Raw genomic sequence first — 24,202 nt, 5'->3', positions numbered from 1 at the left:
GCCAAACAGAAATAAGACATTGAAGCGACATGAACCCTACGTCCTCTGGGAATTATATAATAGCTCCACGGACAGCAACAAAAATATTTATGATATGAGATTTGGCAGTATTCCGTAGTTGTGTCACTTTGTATTGTCTTACAGATCAAATCTCTTACTCAAATGGCTGCCTACATCTCTGCCTTTCCCAAATGCTAGATTAACGCGAGACAAATTATTTCGATTTACACAGCATATTGCTCATAACACTCATAACTAAACATTCAACAATCTATTATTATTATTATTAGAGCCAATGTTTTATGAACATAGTAGAACCTGTTATACCAGACGTTCTTAACATAATAGGATCTTTCACTCACAATAGGGAACTTGATGTCTTACAAGGTGCAATCTGAATATCTTTTTAATGTCTTCGCTGCAGTTTTCTGTTCCTGTGAAATACCTTCGTACAAATCACTCAATGTTTTCTCAAAATGTTTGTAAAAATTGGGAAATGACATTTAGAGATAGGGGAAATGCATCAACGGACACATCTAATCGCATAGATGGCTTCTTTTCACTGCCATAGACCGAGGCGAAATACTACGTTCTTTGCGATATACTTAGAGCAGCGTTTTTCGTTGTAAAATCTAAAACTTTTTTTTTTCAATTCTCTTTACTTGTTTCTTTATGCATCTACCGCACAACTCTTATGTGAGGTTCCATTTTACAGCGGGGTTGCTTTTACGAGTGAATCTCGTGTGACAATATTGCTCTTTACGTAACAAAAAAACTATTAAAGGTATTTTTGTTGCTGCACAACTGCTGATGCAATTATAAAAAAAGCTATTTGTAAAATTGTAATTGTCCTAGCGCGTAGTAATAATAAAAGATAAATACTACTAAAATATTTAGTTTAGGTTTATATTTAGTGAAAAAGAATAAATTTACATATCTGAGGACTTTTCATGTATTGCCACAATTTTGATTGTATCAATTCAGCCAACGACAATTTTTAAACACAACTATCGATATCGAAAGCGTTAAAGACTGATATTTAATAACTAGCTTACAAACTCCAACGGTAATGAACGTGAGGATCCTATGAGGATAGTATAATTCATACAGCCGGCTTACACAGCTCCATTAAATACACAAAATTGGCATAGATAAGAAACCGCCTGTGAGATAGGGCCGTCTCTGCACTAGAGCTAGCCTTGAGAAAAGCGGAGTGCGCTTAACCCGAGCGGTGAACGCTCTCTCTTACAGCGGCGAAGCATCGCTAATTCACGGCTCCATTAGTAGTCATCTAGAGGTCACATTAACCGGACGGGTCCCGATGTGGTGTGCGATCCTCTATTTTGCGTTCAGCTTCAATTGACCCCCCATGGTGCGGTGATATCTTATGAGTAACTATGTGATCGGACGGTTCGGGGGCCTTCATTATTCTTAGACACTTTTACCACACACAAGTGATCGTGAAGATGATGCAAATTATATCATTTTTACATAACTATTCTTTCTGTTGATTAGAACATGTTGTTTGAGTACGCTTTTGCGCTTATGGACGGAATCCATTACCTTAACGTGGCGCAGCGACGCTTGGTGAACTTTCGCAATCATGCGCAACCGCCAAATCTATTCCTTGATATTTCGGTAGCCACGTAAGTAAATAGTTGATGTATCGTTGCTTAAATGTTTCATTGTTTATCTAGATCCGCGTATACGTTCTTCTTTACATGACGGTAAAATGAGTCCTTGGAATACGTTCTCATTGTGACGTGGAGTAGCGCCCGTTGCGAAGAAACGATCTGTCATGATTCTAGTGAGCCACAACCATGTAAAGCTCGTCATAAAAAAGAGATGATATATACATTAAGGGCATTTCTGTTATTTATACACTTATAATGCTGCTCCCAGCCTACCTGCAATTCCCTCAACTGTTGTGGAGTTCCGCTCTATCGGTCAGATTTATTTTTCAGCTTAATCTGAAACGTATTTACTGTGGCCGCCGTCGCTGGGTAGAATATTTTCACGAGCAGTCATGCTCGTATGCCTCCATGCACGGCAAGCGCTAAACTTTCCTCATTAGTTGTAGATTATCTACTAGCTGCCTTCCCTCACGATTAGAAGGACGGGGAAGAGAGCATTTTGTCCTCTCTTTTTTGAGATCCCTTTCCACACTCCGCGTGCTCCGAGCAGTAAGGGAATGGGGAGTCAACACATTGGGATTGGCGGTGCGAGACGAGAGGACACGACACAGGGTTCAATCAGCCCAACTTTCATATGCCACGAGTCGGTGCCAGACGTGCCAGTAGTGACTGCTGTGCTTGTTGCTGTCACTGCTGTTGTTTCATTGCCGCAGATGGAGACGAGTGCTGAACAAGTGAGTGCATCCAGGTTTAGCATGAGACGGAGCTCGCTGAAGTTCTCACGTTCACAGCGGCCACTGGGGATGTTGCCTTCTACTTCTCAGCGTATTGTGCTGCTATCCATATTAGTGTGCTTTGGCAGCAATGTGGAATACGTATCCGGATTTGCTTTCTCATTTGGCCGCCATCCGGGACCAGGCGACTGGGCCCAGCTTAGTACGGCCGCCCTTGACGGACCACTTCCGGTGCTTTCGCGTGCTTCAGCATTCGCGACATCTTGTGTGCCGATCCCTCGTAATATGTCGCTGTGCCAAGGTCTTGAATACTCGAAGATGCGATTGCCTAATTTGCTAGAACACGATACGATCGACGAAGCCCTTGAACAGAGTGCCTCGTGGGTACATCTTTACAAGTTGCGCTGTCACGCCGACACACAGAAGTTCCTTTGCTCCCTTTTTGCTCCAGTCTGTTTGGAAACGCCTATATTTCCATGCCGCAGTCTATGCGAAGCAGTTCGTGGTGCCTGCGAAAGTGCCATGCTCAAGTATGGTTACCCCTGGCCAGACATGGTCAGCTGCGACAAGTTTCCTGAGGACGACATGTGTGTCACCGCTGGAGATCGCGATGATGGAGGTCAGTGCTTTGAGTGTGTGTGTGTGTGTGTGTGTCTTCTAGTGTGAACTTCCTCTAAGCAATTAGTTTTGGATTTATCTACGCCTAACATAAAAAAAAAGAATATTCCATGAGGGCAAATATGTAGAACCCTATTTTTAAGCAAAACGTATACTCCAATGTTTTTTCTTTTGCGTCTGTTATAACATTGATCACCATCTTTGTTTTTTGACAAGTCACGCATTGCTGATCACATTTAATACATTTAATATGAGAGCTATTTGACACCTTGTTATTGGCTTAATACTTTGACGACCAAATACTACAACAAGTTGAACTTTCACAAGAGCCTGTGCAATTAACTTAGAGAGGCTAATTATTAGAAAACTAATTATCGGAAAACCATGTGGGCCACTAGGTGGTTTATTATATTTATTACCCTTTAATTGTGAATTCCAGAAAATGCCATAAATATAAAGCGCAATTACCGATTCAAAAGGACAGAAAACATTGTACTAGCCAATCTAGCAACAGCTATGAAAAGATACATCCGCTATCCAGCCAATATTATACTCCAACAGGTTCTTTTCTCGGGGAGTTGAACGCTTCCAACATTATGTGTACACTCAATTCGAGTTACAGTGCTGTCTATATCCATAGAAATAGTAAAGTTTGTTCTGCTAGGTTTAATGCATCTACAGATCGTCAGCTTGCTTTAATTTGAAAGTTGAACATTTTCTTAAGCAGTAGTACATCATACATGTTTTGGGCTCATTGAAGTTTAATGTCCCTATACGGTTACGTCTGTTTAAGCCATTCCTTGTTCCAGAAGCATTTAATCTGAAACATACAATATATAGTGGTGTATATAATGTGTTGGTGAATAATAATATTGCTTCTCGGCGTTATGCTCGTCATGGTTAATGTCCCAAAATGCCGTTCACGATAGTTCAGAAAGTTCTAGCGGCTCCATGAGCCACTATGCCGCGCACACGGACCGAACGACCTACCGAACGAACGCGTACAGCCTCGCGCAAATTGCTAAATATCAGAGCAGGTTTTGCTCGCGTGTCTACGGACGTTTTCGTTTGTATACACTGCTAGGCGCACGCATTGCCTTTCGTTCTACCTTAGCGCCTAGGCAGCCCGGCAGACAACTATTGTGTCGCGGTGCTTTTGACTATAGCTGCTAGAGAGGCTATAGTTTTGCTTGTTGTATATTTGCAACAGGAGAGGAAGAGGAAGTCAGAGCAAGACCAAGGGAAAGCAGAAAACCGAGGCCATACGTCCTGAGGTCCAAAAGTGTGCGCCAGGGGGCTCGTAACCGGAGCTTCATATTCTGCGTTATTTTAAGAAGCCGCAAGCTGCTCTTGGTAGGAAGCCGATAGGAAACTATATTAACATCAAGAGCAGCAGCGGCTTCAGTAATAGCAATGCAGTGCACAAATTTGCGAGAGTAAGCTGTGTTGTGCGAGTCTACATCGGTCCTTCCCCCGTACCATCCCCCTTAGAGGCTGTTTAGTTTCGCCGCTTTATTTTATCCCCAATCCTGTTTTCACTACTTTTGAACCGCTCACCATGCTCTTTGTAATATATTCGGGTTATATGTACGTAGCGCATTGTTTGTTTCAGCTTTTCTTCGGTACTTCTACTCTGGGACCATTTTTTTTAGTTGAACCGAGATACGTCTGGCATAAGAGATAATCTTTGCAAACTTGGTGGTTAAGGACTCGGTAAAGAGGAAGGCTACCACTTTATCAGTGATTAAGTTAGAGTGCCGGCGTAGCATGCTGAAATAAGTAACCATAGTAAATAGTACGCGTGATTTGCGACGGAATAATATTACGATGGCTCTAAAATTGAGAAAACTAGCGCTAACATGTCGAAAACTAACTCAACATGTCAGCGCTGTACTCGGCTGTACAGAACTCAAAAACCTACCATTTACTGTCGGATATCACTTGATTAAAATAGAATGTTAGTATTTGTTATTGAATCATTACATTGTAGCCTATGGATGCTATAGCTAACTAAGTTCTATGTAACATTTAACTAAGTAACATTTATGAACAAAAAAATTTGTGCTTTAATTAAATAAGATCATCCTAATCTGTTACAGTAATAACAAAGGGGCAATTCGGTGTACGTATTATACAGGCAAAGTTGTCTAATAATTTGGTGCTAACAAATTGCCTTTCTAATCGCAATACGAATGGGATGTGCTCACGGAAGTTTTCGACAACTGGAAACATTACAGGCTTTCGGTCCAATTGGATATGAAGGCATTTATATATTACGTGTCGTTTTGAATGAGAGTTACGACAGACGCATAAATTCATTGTACCAATACTGCAGCTAAAACCTTAAGCGTTGATTCTGACATTGTGTTCTTTCATTCATTTACACATGACAGCAGATCATCGATTAGCAACTAATGGCGTTCGACGAAGCCAGCGCGGCGCTTAGTAATATCGTAATAGAGGTTTTTGGCAGAAGGCAAATATTCTGTACGACGGTTTCTTTCTTTTGTTGCAATTTGTTTTTCTTTTTTTATTTGCTATCAGATAGTTTTCGAGGTATTTTAGTGTTGTGTTTCTGTTTTGCGCGGCTGGCCACTTACTTCTGCTATTACTTCGTTTATTATTTTTGCGTCGCACGGGTTGGTATAGCATAAGCGAGTATCAAAGCTAACCGTTGTCAGGGTCTAGTGGCCCTTATAGATGAATATAGATTTCAAGTGGAGCTAAATGGCTGATGGCTTTTTGTCCTGGCAGAGAAAGCGAGAATATTCCGCTCGTGGCGTTTTTAAAGCTCAGCGGTAGCGCTGCTGGTATTGCTAAGGAACGATCGTCTTTGTGGCAAGTTTTGAGCAATACGTCGGCTCGGTCTTTTTTAAGGCGTATTAGAAAACAGTGCTGGTAGCGGCGGCTACAGTGACAAGAGGCGTGATCTCCCCAAGAAAGGCCGGCGAGAGATGTCTCTTTTTTTTATAGCTGGTATGGGTAGTGGCAGCGACAACAACAGCACTATTTGACCTTGTGAAGTGGACACTATAGTAGAGTGTGGGAATTCGGCCCGTCAAATCTGGGGGCGGAAAAGTACGCAGCAGATGGGGAATATGTGGGTAGTGAGTTTTGAAACTATCAGTCCGTTCAATCCTTTTTCGCCGCTCTTGTTGTTCTGTTCGCCTACGTTGTCACCCCATAAATGCGGCCACATAGGGTGGCTGCTTGTGGAGGATAGGCGAACGTAGGAAGCTGATGAGGACAGAAAACACAGCATGAGTAGTGGAGCAGGCGGTAGATATAGCTAGCGAACAAAGATGAGGCTATGAGACAGGACGGATTGCAGTCAGCGAGTTGCCATATTTTTCTGCCTAGTTTTACTTTCTTGGTCGTGTATGTTCTTATCGAGAAGAAACTTCGATTCGGATTGAGAGGGTCGCTATTAGAATCAATTGTGTTTTACGGCCAGCTGTCGGCCAACTTCCTCTGCTGAACTCTATTGGCCGTTCCACTTTTTCCTTTCTGCTCCCCAGCACCGCAGTGCCTCTGGAAGTGTCAACGGGGACACGAGAAGAGAACAGAACAACGTGCAACAGCAGCAGCCGAAGTTTGTAATGGAAGAGAAGGTGCAGTATAGAAGTTGAATTCGAGATTGGCGACTAGCAGTCTGGCAGCAGCCCTATCACCAGTGGAGGCTGTGGGGGTGGCGTAGTGGGTGTTAAGAGAGAAGAAAAGGCGCTCGTTGTTGTTGTTGTTGTTCAGTTGGCGTTTATATTGGTTGAAAAGAGCACGACCGATCGCGCAGGCAGACCACCCGCCGTGTGTGCAAGTGTGCACACATTTACACACGCGATCGGATCTGATTTCTTCTAGGCCACACATGAACAGGCGCACGGAACAGAACGGGTATTGTAGAAGTCGCGTGGCTAGAAGATGGTGGCTAGGTCAACGCGGAGAGTATGAGCTGGATGTGACTTTCCCAGGCTTTTGCGATCGAGCGGTGTTATTTGCTAGCGTTTATGGCAGAAGCAGAGCCCCTGGCCACAGTCGGAATTCGAACGCAGAAACTCGGCGGCAACGGCGACGATGGGATTCAGCGAAATATTTTGCCGTTCAACCGGTTGAGCTCTTTCAAGAGATCAAAGCCCTATCTTTCGCTTGCCACCTGCTTTATTGAAACATATTAAACCCGTTTGTTGTCTAAGGTCGGATAAGCGACTATGACATAGGAAAGCAGAACGACTGGGCAGATCCCCAACAAGGTGGAACGCGCGAGAAGGTTTGGAGTTATTTTTTACTGGTCTTGAAGCAGGACGACACTAGTAGCTGATGCCACTGCCCCAAAACAATAACATCCCAGTAACGTCTTTTCCTCAGCTAGCTACAATATTACTTGGCTAAAGCCGCCAACAGCAACGATAACACCGATTTTCTGTTCGAAACGTCAGAAGGTACTTTGTTGTTTCGACAGCTGCAACGACGGATGACATACGCAAAAAGATGCAGTTCTCCTGTTACTGTGCTATTCGACGGCGTTGTCAATGTCGTTTGAAACATTCGTCGTACAGTACGAACTGGCAAGCTTTATCGCTTGCTTGGCGTGAGGGCATTACACAAGAATTCACCTCACGGTATCGTGGACCATCGTGTACGTTAGCAGAGGTATTTATACAGCACTGTATTGATAAGGATGGTGGCAAAACAGCCTCTTAGCTGACTGTTCCGGAAAAATATGTCGACACCTTTCAATCAATGGACTTTGCGTGTTCCAGACACTCTCAGACACACAAGACATATTAGAGTTGTTACAAAGCCCACCTGCACATGGATTATAGAATATATACATAATCAAGCTCATGTTAGTGAGTATACATAGTACGGCACTCTCTTTGTTATGCTTTCTTCTTGAGACTGTACCCAACGATTTTTTGCATGTGCTAACTTTTTATTATTATACTTATCTCTCGCGACCACAAGTTCAATTTGGAACATTAATTACTAGTCATTTTCAAAATATTTCTTCATCAATTGGTATATAATTGCCTAAAAGTAATCGTGTATCAACCGACATTGGTAGATGTAGTATTGCTAAGGTGTCGCTCAAATACGTTATATATGAAAAATTCTAACGGATTTAAGTTATGGGCTGCTTCATAATAAATGCAAAAATACTCAAAAAAATTCAAAAAGAAAACTCAACTATTGAAGGTCATCTGAATGGTCCAATGGGCAATTGATAAGTTTCTCTCCAAAATAACTGTTAATTTCTGCATAAAAAGTCCAGGTATGTTAAAAATTGCTTTTTCAGCAATTGTGATGAATTTTTAAGCCTCTTGAATCTGAAACCTATTATATATCTTCCGGTTTGTCCTATAAATCTTTTTTCGATTATTTAAAGGTTGTATGGAAGCTGGCAATGACGTAGATCGTCAATTTTGGGCAGAAAAAGAAAGGTTTTGATCTGGGTGGGAATTCATCCAGCGCAAAAAAATCTTCGTTCAAACCGTGAAAACGATGCATTGTTTCACGACCAGTTTGTTGTATTATTATGACTGGAACAAGCTTTATTCTTGCACCAAGAACAGCAAATGAACTCGTGCCCGTTAAGGTAAAGATCCCACCAAAATTGTAGGTCTCGTACCTCGCTGTTGTTATGGCGGCCGTTTGGTTGGTATAGTGAAATTGTTTGTGACGAGTAATTCAGTGATCGACAGAAAGCTACCACCAATAGCCAAAGAAATATATCTCACAGGAAAACCAATAGAGCTTGGTAGCAGGCACGGGCAGCGACGGTAACACAAGTACTCCATGTTGATGCATTTATCCATGGCCTTGCCGATGGCCGTCGTAGGATCATCGCAAAAAATAGATAGATTTACAAAGAAATGTAAATATTTGCCCGCCCGTGTACTTCTTAACAAGTGCAAAGGCAAGTACTGAGCAGTGAATGCCATCACGAGTATAACACAATTGGTTATATTGGCATTTGTAACCCTCCACTGCCACTGTAAAAAGTTGCGCTCACTTATATATATATATATATATATATATGACTGCTCTGGTAAGGTTCTGTCAATGTGTTGAAAAAAAAACTGAATTGATTTTACCAGGGTTGCGATATTTCATAAAAGAGAAATATGTTGTATGATATTAAAATACTCTTAGATATCGCAGCAATTCAAAAGGACGAATTTCTGTGCCTTCTAACACTTTTTCTTTGGAACAAAAAAAGATAGAAAAGCATGGGTAATGAAGTACTTTGCTTTGTAAGTAGTTAGTTGAATGCGGCAGTTTCTATGCTAATGTACGTATGTACATACTACATGTATGTAAGTACGCCGAAAAATTGAACGGCAGTAGTCGGAACGCAGAGTCGGGAAGGTTTTATACCTTCTCTAACTATGCGTAGAGTAGAAGTTTTATGGATAAACGAAGGTGGAATCAAAAAACTTTCGGATCTTTTGACTTGTATTTTTTTATTTTTTTTTATTTACTATATACACTATAGCGCCACATTTGCTATTACTGCCAATACAGGAGTTCGGTGCAGAAGTTCTTGACCTATTCGTTGGCTTCCTGCTTGCACCATCGGTTGACGTTTGGTACAAGGGTGTATATAGTAATTTAGCTTATCCGTACAAATATATTTATTTTCTTGCAAACTGCAACACTGGCTATGCAACAGCGTCCTGTTTATTTGGATGTTTCTCATTTGGCATGATGCATATTTGAATGTGTCGCACACAGGTATGTGGATTACATTTCACATAAAATGTACAGTAACCACCATAACGATTGAAGTAGTGCTTTCTCGCAACGGAATCAAACACTTCTTGCATCAGCATCCCCGTTACATCACCTGTCACTCTGTTTTCAACAGCGACGGGAGACCCACTTTTGTTCCCTAGAGTCCATATGCATGTATGCTGTCTTGTAGGTAAACATGGAGTGCTTTGAGAGTAGTCTTTCTTTCCAGGTCGTTGTATCGACGAAGAGTGACGAAGTGCAGAGAAACATGGGTAAGCTTTCTGTATGTACAAACACTGCACGGGGGTGAAAATCAGGTGAGGTACGCAAATGCTTACTATTTAAAAGCTAAGGAAACTCAAAGAATAAACAAAAACAAAATGAACTAATGGCTATTCGTTTCTGTTTTCCCTATTTACTAATTTTGGGAACAGCCGAAAACGTTTGTTGTGGATAGCAAGCTTGGACAACCCAAGCAGATCATCTGAGGCTTATTTTCTTTATCAAGTTTGCTTGTTGCCGATTTAGCCGAGATCCCTCTTCGGCCCGCGTTATTGTTAAATTTAGTACTTTACATTTGAAAATTAAACAATGCGCGCAGTGCCAATTCTGTTGTATATTCACTAATGTTAAACCATTAATTATATTCATAGTGTTATATAGGATGCATATACCTCTACACACCTGTCGCGCGGTAGAAGGATGTATCTAGGGGGTGCTTATCAGTGGAATAAATAGTTGAGTAGGCTTCAACCTGGTCGACGACAAGCTGAAATGCTTTACCTAGAGTGAAAGCCCAGAATCGAGGCCATGACCGAAGTCGATGCCGAAATTGCCTGAAGAATTATAATGTATTCGTGGGCCCCTTCATTGTAGCGTACTCTCATAGAGCCATCTTGTTTGTTTATTGCCTTCAAACATTTTCCGCATATGATGGTCGGCAGGCTTGACAAGCAAATGAGCGCCTGGGCTTTGTCGTAATAGCCATTGCATCCACCAGACTTAAGTACGTTTTAACATGCAATCTGCTTCAAGATGGAAACTTTATATTGTTCGTCGCATAAACGCGAGAAAACATCAGCCCCTCTGTGCACAAGCAAATGGCTAAATTGACGATTGACAGTGCTCACAATCATATAAGCGAATCCATTGCATTTGTACGACTGGAACTTTTTTCTATTATCGGTTTAACAGTTAACTAAGCAGAATAATTTAGAAAAAAAAAAACATTTGTCCTGGATTCACACCTCGATGGTGTATCAGCTACTTATAGTACCATTCATGTGTGCAATGATGGTAACCATGGCTAAAACTAGTTAACAAATCTGTGATCATTTTAACCATCTAAACAGCACTTTTATCAAACACATCTTCTCCAAGTAAAAATTATAAATAAATAAAGTCCCGACATTTAAAGCTGAAATCGTACGGAGAAAATTCAATATCACATAGTAGAGGAAAAGTGTATTCTTAGAAGACGACTAACTGTACGACGCTGACATAGATTATAAAATTGCAGAAGTATGATAACAAAGAAAAATTCTCGCTTGTGCTGTGTTACCCTATATGTGCAACAGAGAACAAATGATGTCAAATGATAAACACTTTTTTGACGAGAGCCAATCCGCGGGGAAAGCACTGAAACCTTTAAACTGATGTTTCCAAAAATTTTAATTTAACCGATTTTTCCGAAAATTAGTCAACTTTTGGTTAAGGATATCTCATAGCTCCAGGTTCTCAAAACCATTACGATAATGCTATGGAAGCGATCAGGCGCGCTTAGCCTAATGGCCACTGGCATTGGTAACGCTTTTTCTTTTAAGGGGAATCTCCCCTTTGCTTATCAGGCCTTTAATGACATGACTAGGCCTTAGCGGCCATCATTATTTTTGTTTAAGCCTATATACTCCGTACTATTCGCGCCTGCATTTTAGTGGCTTTCAAATTGCTTTTTTGCAATTTCGTTTTGCACCTGCGCCTAATTATAGAGGATGTGTACGTCAGCAGATCTGAAACCTGCATGCGAATTCGTCATTGCGTCACCTGCGCCTCGTTCGACTGCGAGGTCGTATCTTCCACATCATTTGCATTTGCACCTTTAATGGTCTTTAGGTTGGTTTTTAGGTTTAGATGGTAAATGAGTACATTTTTTTTTCTCGCTCAAGCTCCTCTTTAAAGAAACCGTGCTCCAATTGATTTGTGACCTGCACATGAATCTCTTGTTACGGAGATTCTTTTTGCACAAAAGATCGCTGTGAAAATGTTTTGTGTAGATGTACAAATTCAGACACACAATTTATGGAAAACTACGTTGCGATACTAATCCCGCTATCGTCTTAACAGTCACCGGAATATCGAAATCGATGCGTCATTGTCGAAGGCCGATGAAGTCGAGATGAGCGGTTGGAAGAATTACCGAAATCTCTATGGTATGCTAGCTGAAGTGTTATGCACTAAAATAGATTAACGCGATAATCCTGCTCATTTCCATAACTTTGTCAAAAGTACTTCACTATACAAGTGAACATAAAATTTCGTAAAGAAACTTTTCTTTCTCTGAGTCTGCGGACCTGCCGACGGTTGTGAGACTATAAAATCTGAAACATAGGCACTGTTAGGGAAGTCGTTGCCACCTCGACAGTATCTGAGGCTTACACATATATACTATTATAACTAACCTAAATGCTAGAGAGTTCTTGTCTTTACAAGCAAAACCTTCTTAAATTCAATTTGTTAAAGGCTAAAGATTATCGTTTTGTAGAGTATAACATTACTTCTAATTTTGCGGGCGCCGTTATGACATTTTGAATTAAGATGCTCAAAGTTGGCTACAAATTAGGTAAGGCAATTTTTAACTTGTGGTTTTATCTGAAACAATGCTCGTGATCTCGTAAGCGCAATTCTAGTTTTGCCCTAAAGAATAAAGCCAGTTTCGTGACGAGTGCACGACATAGTTTTTTTTCTTGAATTCGTTGTTTTAGAGTGATCTAATTCTCCCACATTAGTATACCTCGGAGTTGTTGGAAGGCATTCAGCTGCAAAAATGCTTTCTGATGGAATAGCAGCAACCAAACTTTTCAGTGTTGCATAAATCTGCCTGTTTTACCACTGTATCTCATTTTTCCTTTCTGTGTCTGGGCTACATTAACTTTACGTTGCAGAAACCGCGTATATAGAAGTTCGCTTTGTTGGAGGAGAAACAAACATCCCTTGGTAACAATCTCGTAAAAGTTAGCAGCGCAGTGCACCTAGAAGGAACGCGTTTCGTATTGGAATAGCTGTTTATTTTACATTTGTTTAAAATTCAGATTACACTAGGAAGCTAGAACAGGTTCTATCAGCGGCAGATTGAATTGGAAAATGGCCATCATTTATAAAGAAATAAATACTTTGTATTCCTCACATATATCTACAATATTTGCTTTCCTCTCCACAACGTGGATCGACAGATTTTTCTGGCTTTTCAACTAGTACTGAATTTGTTCCTGCAGCTTTCTCGACATTTCATTCTGCTTCATTATTCCTTTCATCTTCTGAGCACGTTGGAAGGACGGAGCACGGACTCCCATCCTGTTTGAAGGCGCAACGCTCACCATGAGCAGCGTTTCACGTCCCCGTCTCCTTGCTAACTTCCCATCGTCTCTGATCTCGGAAAAATCACACGTATTTCGCTACAGATTTTGTCTGTCGCGCCTGATATTTCTAGTGGCCAGAACTAGATGAGAAGAGAAGGAAACGAATTCTAACATAAATATAAACGAATTATGGCAGAAATGACCGAACGAAGAAAACGGGAGTGCTTTTGAATAGACTTTTCACCAAAACCAGATCAGGAGATTATGGAAATGTGACAAACGTTATTTCTTAGTTTTCATCCTATTCAAGAATCGTAGCAGTAAGAAAACTGTTGTTCGAAGGCTTCAACAAAATTTTGCCAGATCTAGTTATCTTCTATCCAGTCTGTTTTGATACGTTTCTTTACTAGGGCAGCTAAATTGGTACGAATTTGCGTCAGATCCACAGTGCAGAGCTCTGGAGTTTGTCGGCCGCCGGCGTTTGGCAGCCGGTTGATTGGACCACGCAGTATGGGAAGGAGCCGAAGAACGCTGAATTAAACTAAACGAAATGACTTTTTATTTTCCTTCCTTCGTCAGCCAGATCAGCCGCAGCAGCGGCCAGTGCTGGAGCCTGCTAGGTGAGAGATATAGTTTGTTCTTTTGGGTTCGCGCTGACAATCCAACGGACAGTGCAGTCTTGCAGGGCTTTTGGTGGTTAACATCGGTACCAAGTGGGTGCTTTAGTGCTTCTTGCGCCGTTCGTTGTTGATCAGCATTCTGAGGAAATTTTCGAACGAATGGAAGACAACAGATGCTGAAGTCAGCTGCAACAGTTGCGCACAACAGTTAGCATTGGTAAGTCAGATGGAGATGAACGTGCGCGAAGACTCGGGCGACATGGGAAATTGATAGGCACTTTTCAAAGGAAAAACGCTTACCACCAGGAGACAGCGAGCGTTAAAGTGTGACTTTGCAAGCAAATAGCAAAAAAATAAAACAAAGAAAAAACGCAAAGCCATTTCCTCTTGGAGGCTATTGAAAAAAGACCAATGGAGCAAGAGATCTGTCGGGGGTGCACTGTGCTCACTTATTTTTTCAAATTGAGCATTTCTTAAAAGCTGAGCGCTACATTTGGCTTTGCGGACTTGACCTTACATGTTACGTCTGTCTCGACATCATATTAGGCATCGTTTTCATAATGGAGGACTTACACCAAGTGACAACAATATGCAGCTTACTTGTAACTTGCAGCAAAAGAATCGTTCCCACATTCAACGAAAACCTAATTTTTCCTTTGAGCGTCATTTTTTGTTTCGTATGCCTTAGTACATTTGTCCTTTCTTGGGTTCCCCACTTTTTTCTTGGTACCCATTTTCCGAAATAGCTTGTCTATTCTTCTGGCCAGGTCAACCGTACGAAGTGCGATAACTAGCTAACGAGAGCTAAATTTTAAGCTTGGTTTTTTTTTTTACTACTGAACTTGTTGCTTACAGCGTGAAAAGCAACGCAAAGCACGCCTTCTGTTTACGTGCAATACGTTATATGTATGCCATCATATACGATACCGCGATAATGAGAAATGCGCCCCATAGAACGTGTCTGGATGAGATGAAACGAAAGGTGTTAGGAAATTGTATACATGCGCCAATCATAAATGTTACTTCGAGGCCAATAGAGCAGGACAGTCGTATTTAGCCTTTAGGGAAAAATTAGCAGTCGGTAGATTTCCTTTTACGTAATTAACCTTAAGCCTCGCCTCCTGAGTTCTGCCCCTAAGAAGACGCAGAATAAGATATATTGCGTTGCACATACTAGTACCTACATCCATAACATTATTCAAATAAAGTTTTGCCAACGGTTCATAGACACTAGATGGCTAAACTCAGCTCCCGTATTCAGCCGCCGAGTGATGTCGACATCGGGGCGTCTGGCAGAGGGCAATGTAACTATCTAGCATTGTAATTAGCGACTGCTCACGATCGTTTTGTGCTCACTGTACAAACACGTATAGCCCAGCGCAATTTCGCTATCTAGCTCATGACTTTTTCCCAGGTACTCAACCAAAGTGCTTGACGGCGCAGTTACACGCTTACCTAACACTTTACATAATACTGAACGTAGTGGAACCATATTATAGAACGTCCTTATTTAAAGCTCTTTCTAATACAAGGAACAAAGGCCGCAACATTTTAAGATGTCAATTTTCCCGTATACGCTATTGTCTGCCTGTCGGTTCTTTTGGAGAATGCTTTCCAAGGATACCATAGAAAATTCACAAAATTAGCTGAAAGGAAATGCTTGTACAACATCAGTCATTCCAATTGACTAGCATCTGTTGGCATATTTGCTACTGCAGACCTTCTCACAAATAAAGAGATAAGAAGATCCGCCAAGTTCCTCCCATATATTTTAATCTTTGTTTAAGTTCAATATAAATTTGTTTGTGTGCATCAGATTAATTTTACTATTGCTTTTTTAAAATAGGTTTGGTGGCAGTTTATTGAGAGGAAAAGAGAGATAGGCCATGTCTTCCAGCCTCTTTAGCCAATTCACTTATATGCCAATTTCCTTGGTCCGTGGCGATTCAATGTATTTGAACTTAAACGTCACGCTAATTCACTCTGCTATGGGTTCTCGTGTGACGGAAGTTTTCCGTATGAACAAGCTTTCGCACACAGCGTTATTGGTGCCTCATCCGCTGGCTATGCGACGAAAAGGCCAGTGTAGCGTATCAGTGAGCAAGTCGGAAACAATCGCTAAAATCACGGATCCGGTCGCTGTTCACCCCCGACCCTCACTGCTTTACTCTTTTTTTACGCGCGATTGCCCGCCCGAGCAGGTAGCAGTCACCCGCTCAACAACGCCCCATCGTACTCATAATCGTGCATATTTCGTTCCGTGTTAGGGGACATCGCCTACATGAAAAGCAACAACATTTCATGGATTTTCATGAATGTACGCTGCCCGGTATCACGTTAAGTATGTAACGAGAAAAATAAAGGTCGAGAGCTTGACTCCTTACCAAGACGTAGCGATAGCCTGGCAACAGGTTCGCCAAAGGAACAGTAAACTGCGCACGACGCGTTTTATGATCGCAGTAGTTCATTGCTCATGGGTCGGCTATTGACAAAGAGAGGACTCATAGAAAAAGGGACCCAAAGAACTGTTGTGTCAAACTGCAGAAAATTGGTAAAAGATAGATCGTTCGCTCATTCATTATACTGTATATAGTTAACCCTCTTCAAGAAAATTTTCTTTGCGACGTACACAACAAATATATATATATATATATATAATACTAGAATGCGGACGCTATTTAGGCAGTATTTGCTAATATATTATGAAGCTAATTATAATTTAACTATGATACCGTAACAATAGTAGACGGTTAGTAAGTCCACTAGCCCAAAAGCCTGACGTTATGCTAGAAGTTAGCGTATCACGCGCCTGTCAACATAGAGGAACGAGGTATATATAATAGACGCTCCATATAGACTTAGCTAGCGTATCTGAGCCCATTAAAATGCATTGTAAGTGAGTGCTTAGGTGATTACGTGTATGAGCGTTGTGATGATGATTTTAACCGAGTAAAAAACGGACAAACGGAAACACAGCAAAAGGCAAACGGGAACAAGTAAAAGACTAAAAGACAATTACAAGCGCATTTTAACTAACAGACAACGAATCATATGCAAAAAGTAAACGGACTTTTTTTTAGTAATTATATAACACAGGTTTAAGTTTACGAATCTGAGAGGTAGCACGTAAATTGTGCCGACAGAAAAATCAGTGGACTGAAGCACCTATAAGGATATCCGATCCTGCACACAAAGCATCATTCCCGAAAGTATATAATTTTTAGTAGAATTATTGCTGAATCATAGGAAAACAACATATGACAGGGGATGCAGAAAAAAGCGTAAATTGTAAGCGTAAATAGCTTAGCTCAAGATAAGTAGATGATGAACTGACCATTGCCAGACACTTGACTATAGATAGATCAATAAAAGGGACCAGAAGTACAAGCCTGAGCAGGACTACCTTGGCAGGCCATTTAGAAAGAAGGCTCGTACTAATGAACCAGGAATATGAACCACCAATCGAGAAGTCTTCCATGATACTTCAACAATTATATGCTGTATTAAAACTACTGTGGAACATGCCATTGTCATTGAGGTTGTCATGAGGTATTCATGAACTATGCTACGAGGTGATAGGGGTTAGGGAACCCACTTTTTCGGTTGTAGTTCCCTGCTAGTCCTAGAGTAGCTATTCGTTTCTATACGACATCGCAAAGTGTATTTTTTGTACATAGCACACACTCGAACATATTCATTGACGCATAGCCTTATCACACAGTTAGAGTAGAAAGAATTAATATTTTACTAACAGTAATTTTGCTAATGTATATTGAAACTCAGTTGAAAAACTCTGGACCCCTGTATGTGTTAACGACAACGAAAAGTTTCATTACTGCTTTGTTAAATGCGTTCGCGTACGTACTCGTCTCAAGAGGCATTTTGTGAACTCGACGGGAAAGATAAAATGTTCAAACGTATGTTGTGAGATGGACAGCAAATTAGGTGAGCTCTAGAGAAGGGAACTAGGGTTGTAGCCAATAGACATTGTTATGTTAGCTAGTTGCTGTTGCAGATAACTTAGACCTCATCTGCTAAAAACGTCAAAGGGAGTCGCTTATACTGAATAAGGCACGTCATTTCCCACGCACGAGCTAAAAAGATTTGATCTTCGGCTACCTCTATAGTTTTTTCGGCTACCTGTACAGCGATGGCAAAAAGAAAACTTGTTGGCCTACAAAATGCAGGGTCATGATCTAGGCGTGCTTTGACTCTAAGCTAAAAAGTGATATAGAAGAAATTCTTACTTCTGTTTAATTTCTACAAATTTATAAAGCCTGACTTCTGATAGGTCACTAAAAAAGGGAAAGCATTCCGGTTTATGCGCTGCATCATACTGCGCTCTTCCTCGAGCAGTATAACCTTCGAAAGAACGAGCGAAACTCGCCGTGCCTTGAGAAAAAAGTAATCGTACCTTGTAGGGAACCTACGACCATTCTCTAATTGCAATTTGACCTAGAAACTCTTTGGATTTGTCACAGAGGTGTCGATTTTATTTATCCGAAAGCGAAATCAGTACCAATTGGCTGGCAGTCCGTGCGAAGGCCTGCGCGCCCTAGGTAGGTTAAGTGGACCGGATGTGGAGATCAAAGTGGGCGCGTCCCGGAGGGTGGCTACCCTGCTCGTATCTTTGATTAGGTAACATCGTTAACCGACAGCACCCAACCACTTGTCGCTCCTCAAATCTATTACATTAGATTACACTCTTAACACTACTACTGCTGCTGCTGCTGTTGCTTTTGCTACCTTACATACAGCCAGTCGTCACTTATAGATTCGTGAGCTTCAAAAACTTTCCGAAGAAGTAGCTTAAAATAGATTAGACCTATGGTACAAAAGCTACTAAGAAAAGCAAAATGAAACGAATAATGCTTACTGCGACCACAGGCACCTATATGCGTAGCTTCTCCTATGAGCATAGAGGTTGTTTGTTCACGCCGGGCCCCTATAATTAACATTATTACCAGCGGCAAAATCGGGACACGAGCTCCTAGGGCAAACAAGTGTTTTACGAATATCAATTTTCATCCTAATAAAGGTCAGCTAAGGTATCACCAGTGAAATTACGTTCGGACGGTGACTTATACAGTGATACATATATACTAATACAATGGTACTTGACGCTAATATGTATAGAATTGTCTTAAATAAGTAATATTTACCATAGATAAGATGCACGCATCGCTTTACCAGCAAATGGACTGCGTGAGGGATAAATGTTTATTTTTGAAATAAGTTTCCTTGAAAAAAAAACATACGCGGCTGGTTAGAGAGGTAAGAGTGAAGTATCTTTTTTTTTTCGCTATTTATTGCGTGTCGTATTACTAGGTGGCAGTAAGTGCACACTTGAGCATAACAATCTGGTCATTTTGCCAGTAACCTTTTTACCTTTCCTTCTTTTTTTTAATCCTGCTGAATGTCCAAATAAACTAAACGATGGCATTGGCAAAGAACTGCACACTGAAATGCGGGCGCTGTCAGCCGCAGCGACTCTGCTCTAGATATATATACGCGTCGTGAAGGTGTTGCCTATTCGAAAGATTATCTAGTTTTTGAAATAGTGAATGAGTAGAGGTGCTTCGTGATCTTTCTTGTCGGGCTAAAGCTGTGCCTGCGTGCACCAGCTAATGGGCTGCCGCTTCGAAAAGTCGCTGCATAGGCGAAGTAAAATGTAAACAGCAATGCGGGTAAATTGCAACCTTAATTCAAAATCCAATCAGATACAGTCCAAGTACAAATTTGGGTAGTTGGAGGATCTCTGTTTCACGTTTGTTGTTGTAATAAGGAATATACAAATGATTAACAGGGAGCGAATGTAGCATTTTTAATAGTACTACAATGGTGCCTCTGGAAAGAGCAGTTGATCAAAATCTAATCGAATTGGTAATATTTCATTGTAGTTCTTGAGTATGCCATTTGTGTGTTTGTACATATCTGTAGCCGGATATCTCCTTCCGGATTCGATGCTAGCAGGTCTGCGGATTAAGTTACTTTACCGTCGCAAGACGCTCGGTTCAACTTGTTGTCGAGCGTATCACACACAATGTGCTGGACTACGTAACCGCTTAGTTCAACGGAGCCCGAAAGATAGGGTTACCAGGTGTTCGGTACGAGAAATTCACACAAAAACAGGGGCTCCCAGACAATGTATACGGAGATCGAAATTTCAGTTTATGTTTATGCTTAATCAATGGTTGAACTGCAACAACGTCCAGCTCCAGCTCTTTCCTCTGATACGAACGCTCAAGATGATTGATGTTCTAGACGATACAGGACCGATAATGCTTGATCATTGATCTGCGAATTTGCGACAAACATTTAATTCTGTAGTGTACATGCTGCTACTCAGTGGCGACCTTAAATATTCCAGTATGGTCGACCTGCTGATATAGACTTTGTCCTTAACGTGTTTCGGTAGAAAAGATCGATTAACGTCTGATCTGGGGAACGGAAGCGGAACTATAAAAGACTTCTTCGTTTATGCTTGTTGTTTCGAAGATTCTAATTAAGATATGCTTTTGACGAACGATATTATATGAAATTTACCATCTTTACCCAACTGCGTGGCAGGACAAATTTTCGCATTAAACTTAAGCAGCTGGCTTAACCAGCTAGGAGTACTGCCACAAAGAACGACAATGCCGCATCGTATTATAACTTCTGGTGAATTTACGTATTATTCGTGCTTACCCGATACTTACTCAGTAACAAAAATAACGTCAATTAATCCGGTTATCTAGCTTGGATGTAGCTTCATCGGAATTTGTCAAATTCTGTGTCACTTCCGAAACACTGCCTATAGACATTCTAAACATCTGTAATTTTTCAATTGATCGCAGGCTGTCTGAATGATACTTCCTGCAATATTGTCTTTGCATTTCTGCTAATCGTACATTCAATAGAATTTTATAATTCATTTTCTTTGTGCAAAAATTAATCTTAATCCTTGCTCCTCGTTGCCAATTGACGGCACCCCCGAAACAAGTTGTGACCGCACTTTTTCTAAACTTAAAAAACATTTTTTTGAGACACCCTGTAGTTTGCACATACAAACTATTGTACTTACATTTCCGAGTTGACGACTCTGCAGCGACAACTGTCAATCTGCGACCTTTACAAGCACGAACTAGACTTTTTAAAAGGTTAGCTATTTATTGAAAACCCCAAAGTATCGACACGCAGAGCTTCTTTCAAGTTAAATATTTTCTAGACATACAATATTACCGACGTATATATATATATATATAACTGACTGCAGAATGTGTAAATAATCAGATAAATAAATGAAAGATTTACGCTATGGAACGAACTATCCTATTCTCATGTTAGCCGGCAAAATCATTCGAACAACTATTGTCGTTTAGATAGATAATAAGGTTATATGGAATTATAGTACAAAATCATAACATTCATGGGGTAGTAAATACAAACACATTGTACATAACTGTTCAATCAGCCCGATATTTAATAATTGTTACTGACCGTCCAGAGACCTTTGGTCTTACTCCGCATATACCGACATAGTGTGACAATCTTAGGGTGTTTACTTACGCTTATGGATTTAAAATGAAGACTCTCAAATTGTCAGAAGAACTATGTTCCACCGTATGAACCTAGTAGCGACCTTTTTTGCTAGCGCTACGGTTGCTATCGTTTTATGTTACTGAGAAATATATCCACCTTTTGCCGATAATAACCAGTATTGTAGAAACTGATCGCTAGCATCACAAGGAGGTAGGTGTAATATTGCCATATTTGATTTGTTCATCCTAACGACGATTCAATTCAGTATGCGTTAAATTCGTTTCTCCGAACGACTGGGTCGTTTTAGGCTAGGTATACCGTGGATAACATATCATACATAAACGCACCGATGTGATAAAGCCAAAGCTTTCCAATAGCGGAACTTCAACAACAATGTAATTATGAGAATGACTACGCAGAGGTTGCTAGGACAGGACTGCGTGAGACAGAAATCTGCGCGGTTATACAAAGCTCACCAACTCTGTGGGACATGAGAATACCGGAAAGCGTTTGCCCATTAGCGGCTTGTAGTCGCTTAGTTAATATCATACCAACAGGCAGATTTGTAAACGGGTAGCCAACTGTGTTGTCTCGTGGCTGACCATTGTTGGGGCAACTGATACAGATATCGGGGGTAAGCTGCTAACTCCAATTATGCGAACGGCTTGCCTCCGTACGCATGGTCGATGATGTTGTATGCTATATACTCGGATATTCCACCGGAAAACTCATCATGGCGAATGCTGCTAACGCTTGTATCACTAACCTTGTATCGACAGGACGGAACGCGGCCATATTTGTATTTTCGATGAAATGATACGAATCTTAACAGGACAGGCGAACGGTAGCGGTGCACTATTGGGAATACAAAGCTTAAAATTCGCGCCTTTTTCTGCACCTTTGAATGTACGCGAGTCCACAGGCCGTATGTGCTCCTGTACTTCGATGGATATATTCTATAAGATTCTATGATTTCCTTGTGGCGAATAAAGGACGACAAGATTAGAAACATGGCCAACAGGGAGTATAGCATAGTCGTTTTATGACTGGAAGGACAGAAAAAAAAAACATAAAAAGAGCTAACATTTTAGATAGCGTACGATAGCACAGCTTTCCATGAGCAGGCACAGTTCTGGTTTGTGGGGGTAGCATGTTCCCTTCGTTCGTACAAGGTCCTATGAAGTTTGTTACCGCACATCAATCAAATCATACAGGAACTGCACCAGTCGCCTGAGGCTTAGTTGTGTATATATGTTAGTGGTGAGTGTAGCTTGGAAACTATTAGAGGGAGTACCCGACGAACCCCTAAGGGCTACCTAAGATCTGTTTGGTTCCTCGGCACTAAGCCGACAAACTATCGGATTCTTGCTTGTCGTGGCAGTAGCAATACGCACCCGGGCTAGGCGACTCAGACGCTCTGCCGGTTCATTTGTGACGTGGGGCCGAGCGTGTTAAGCAGATTTATGGAGGGCCGATATCGGTTAGGCAGCAGCCAGCCGGCCGGCCCGTTCTTGTGTATCGTTGCAGGAAGAAAAATAGAGAGAGATAGAAAATGCTTGCTTCACAGCCCAGAAAGGCCACTGTCCGGCGGTGTGAAATTCACTGAATAGTCGCTAGCTCTTCCCGGTTCCCCGTACAATATTTCTTTCCCTTCGAACTCGTTCTCCATCTTGCGCTGATCCTCTATTGCGCTGATCCTCTATTGCGCTTTTCCGTTCCAAGACATCCGCCTTGTTCAATCCTTTGACGTCATCCAATGCGATGTTGAGGCCTTTATTCGAAACACTTCCCTATGTCGGGATGCTAAGCTAAATCCTTTCTGTAGACACTCTGCAGTAGTAGCGGGGCCAATGGAGGCCGCTTGCTAGTCAGTATCATCATTTATCAGTTCTTAACCGATAAGACAGACCGAGGAATAGACGGACGCAAGCGGGCCTCCGTTGGGTTCGCGCGAAGCCGTAGGATCGCGGTGTAGAACTCAACTCCTCGATCTTTCTCCATTCAGTTTCACCGTTCATGCTCGTTGTGTGACTCGTCGCTCCCCTTTCTCGATTTCTCCAACAATATCTTTAGTCCTTTGGCCCTGCTTTGTTCGACTTGGCTGAAGCAGCGCAAGCTGACGTCGGCCTGTCTGCTCTCTAATATTATGCTCAGCCCGTTGGCCGCCTGTTCCCTAGCGCCCTCCCCAAGGTTTTTCTACCGTGCATCAGGGATATAACTGCCCAATTAATCAGGACGCTACCCCTCATCTATCCCGTTTCTTGGCCTCGGAGTCTCGATGGCAAAGTGAGATCGACAGAAGGGAAGAGCAAAAGCCGTAGGAAGAAACAGCGTCACGTCTGGCTGACAGCTTAATCGCCGTTGATGCTTTGGTATCGGTATCGACACAGAACAGAATAGGAGCTATACGAGCTTAGTTAGATGTCAGATCTCCTCCTGAGCGACGCGCAGGACAGGGCGGGAGGGCGTAAGCAGGAGTGTAGTTCAAGCTGAGTAGCGCTGCACGGCAAGAGGTGTCTGATAAAAGTTGCGCCGAGGGGATCTAGGTGAATGTTGAACAGGGCAACAGGAAAACTAGGGCGTCGGCGAAGGCGGCCGCTGGCGACGACGGCGTCGACCAGACACGTCACACAGAAAAAAGGAACGCTTGCTTGAGAAGAAAGCGCAGGCCGGGTCGTCGCATAGCAACGTCACCGTCACTAGTTGCCTTCCTGTTTTTACGGGAGGGGGATTTTGCGCAGTAAGTTTACACACGATGGGAAAAC

At 41.7% G+C, this 24,202-nt stretch overlaps 1 protein-coding gene across 2 annotated transcripts in view; it reads left to right on the top strand.

Moving 5' to 3' along the window:
• Nucleotides 1-1,295: 1,295 nt before the first annotated feature.
• Nucleotides 1,296-24,202, top strand: part of LOC111264372 (uncharacterized) — a 34,566-nt gene continuing 11,659 nt past the window's right edge. The window contains exons 1-2 of one of the 2 annotated variants that reach the window (XM_022840219.2): nucleotides 1,296-1,646; nucleotides 2,348-2,987. In XM_022840219.2, coding sequence (XP_022695954.1) covers nucleotides 2,348-2,987 — 640 coding nt within the window. In that variant the 5' untranslated portion in view covers nucleotides 1,296-1,646. Of the gene's footprint in view, nucleotides 1,647-2,094; nucleotides 2,988-24,202 lie in introns of those variants that run through there. The other variant, XM_086970060.1, reaches the window with a different exon arrangement.

Source organism: Varroa jacobsoni, unplaced genomic scaffold (genome assembly GCF_002532875.2).
Source record: "Varroa jacobsoni isolate VJ856 unplaced genomic scaffold, vjacob_1.0 scaffold_851, whole genome shotgun sequence".
Taxonomy (NCBI): domain Eukaryota; kingdom Metazoa; phylum Arthropoda; class Arachnida; order Mesostigmata; family Varroidae; genus Varroa; species Varroa jacobsoni.
Note: the sequence above shows the minus strand (reverse complement) of the source record. Positions and strands in the feature narration are given on the sequence as shown.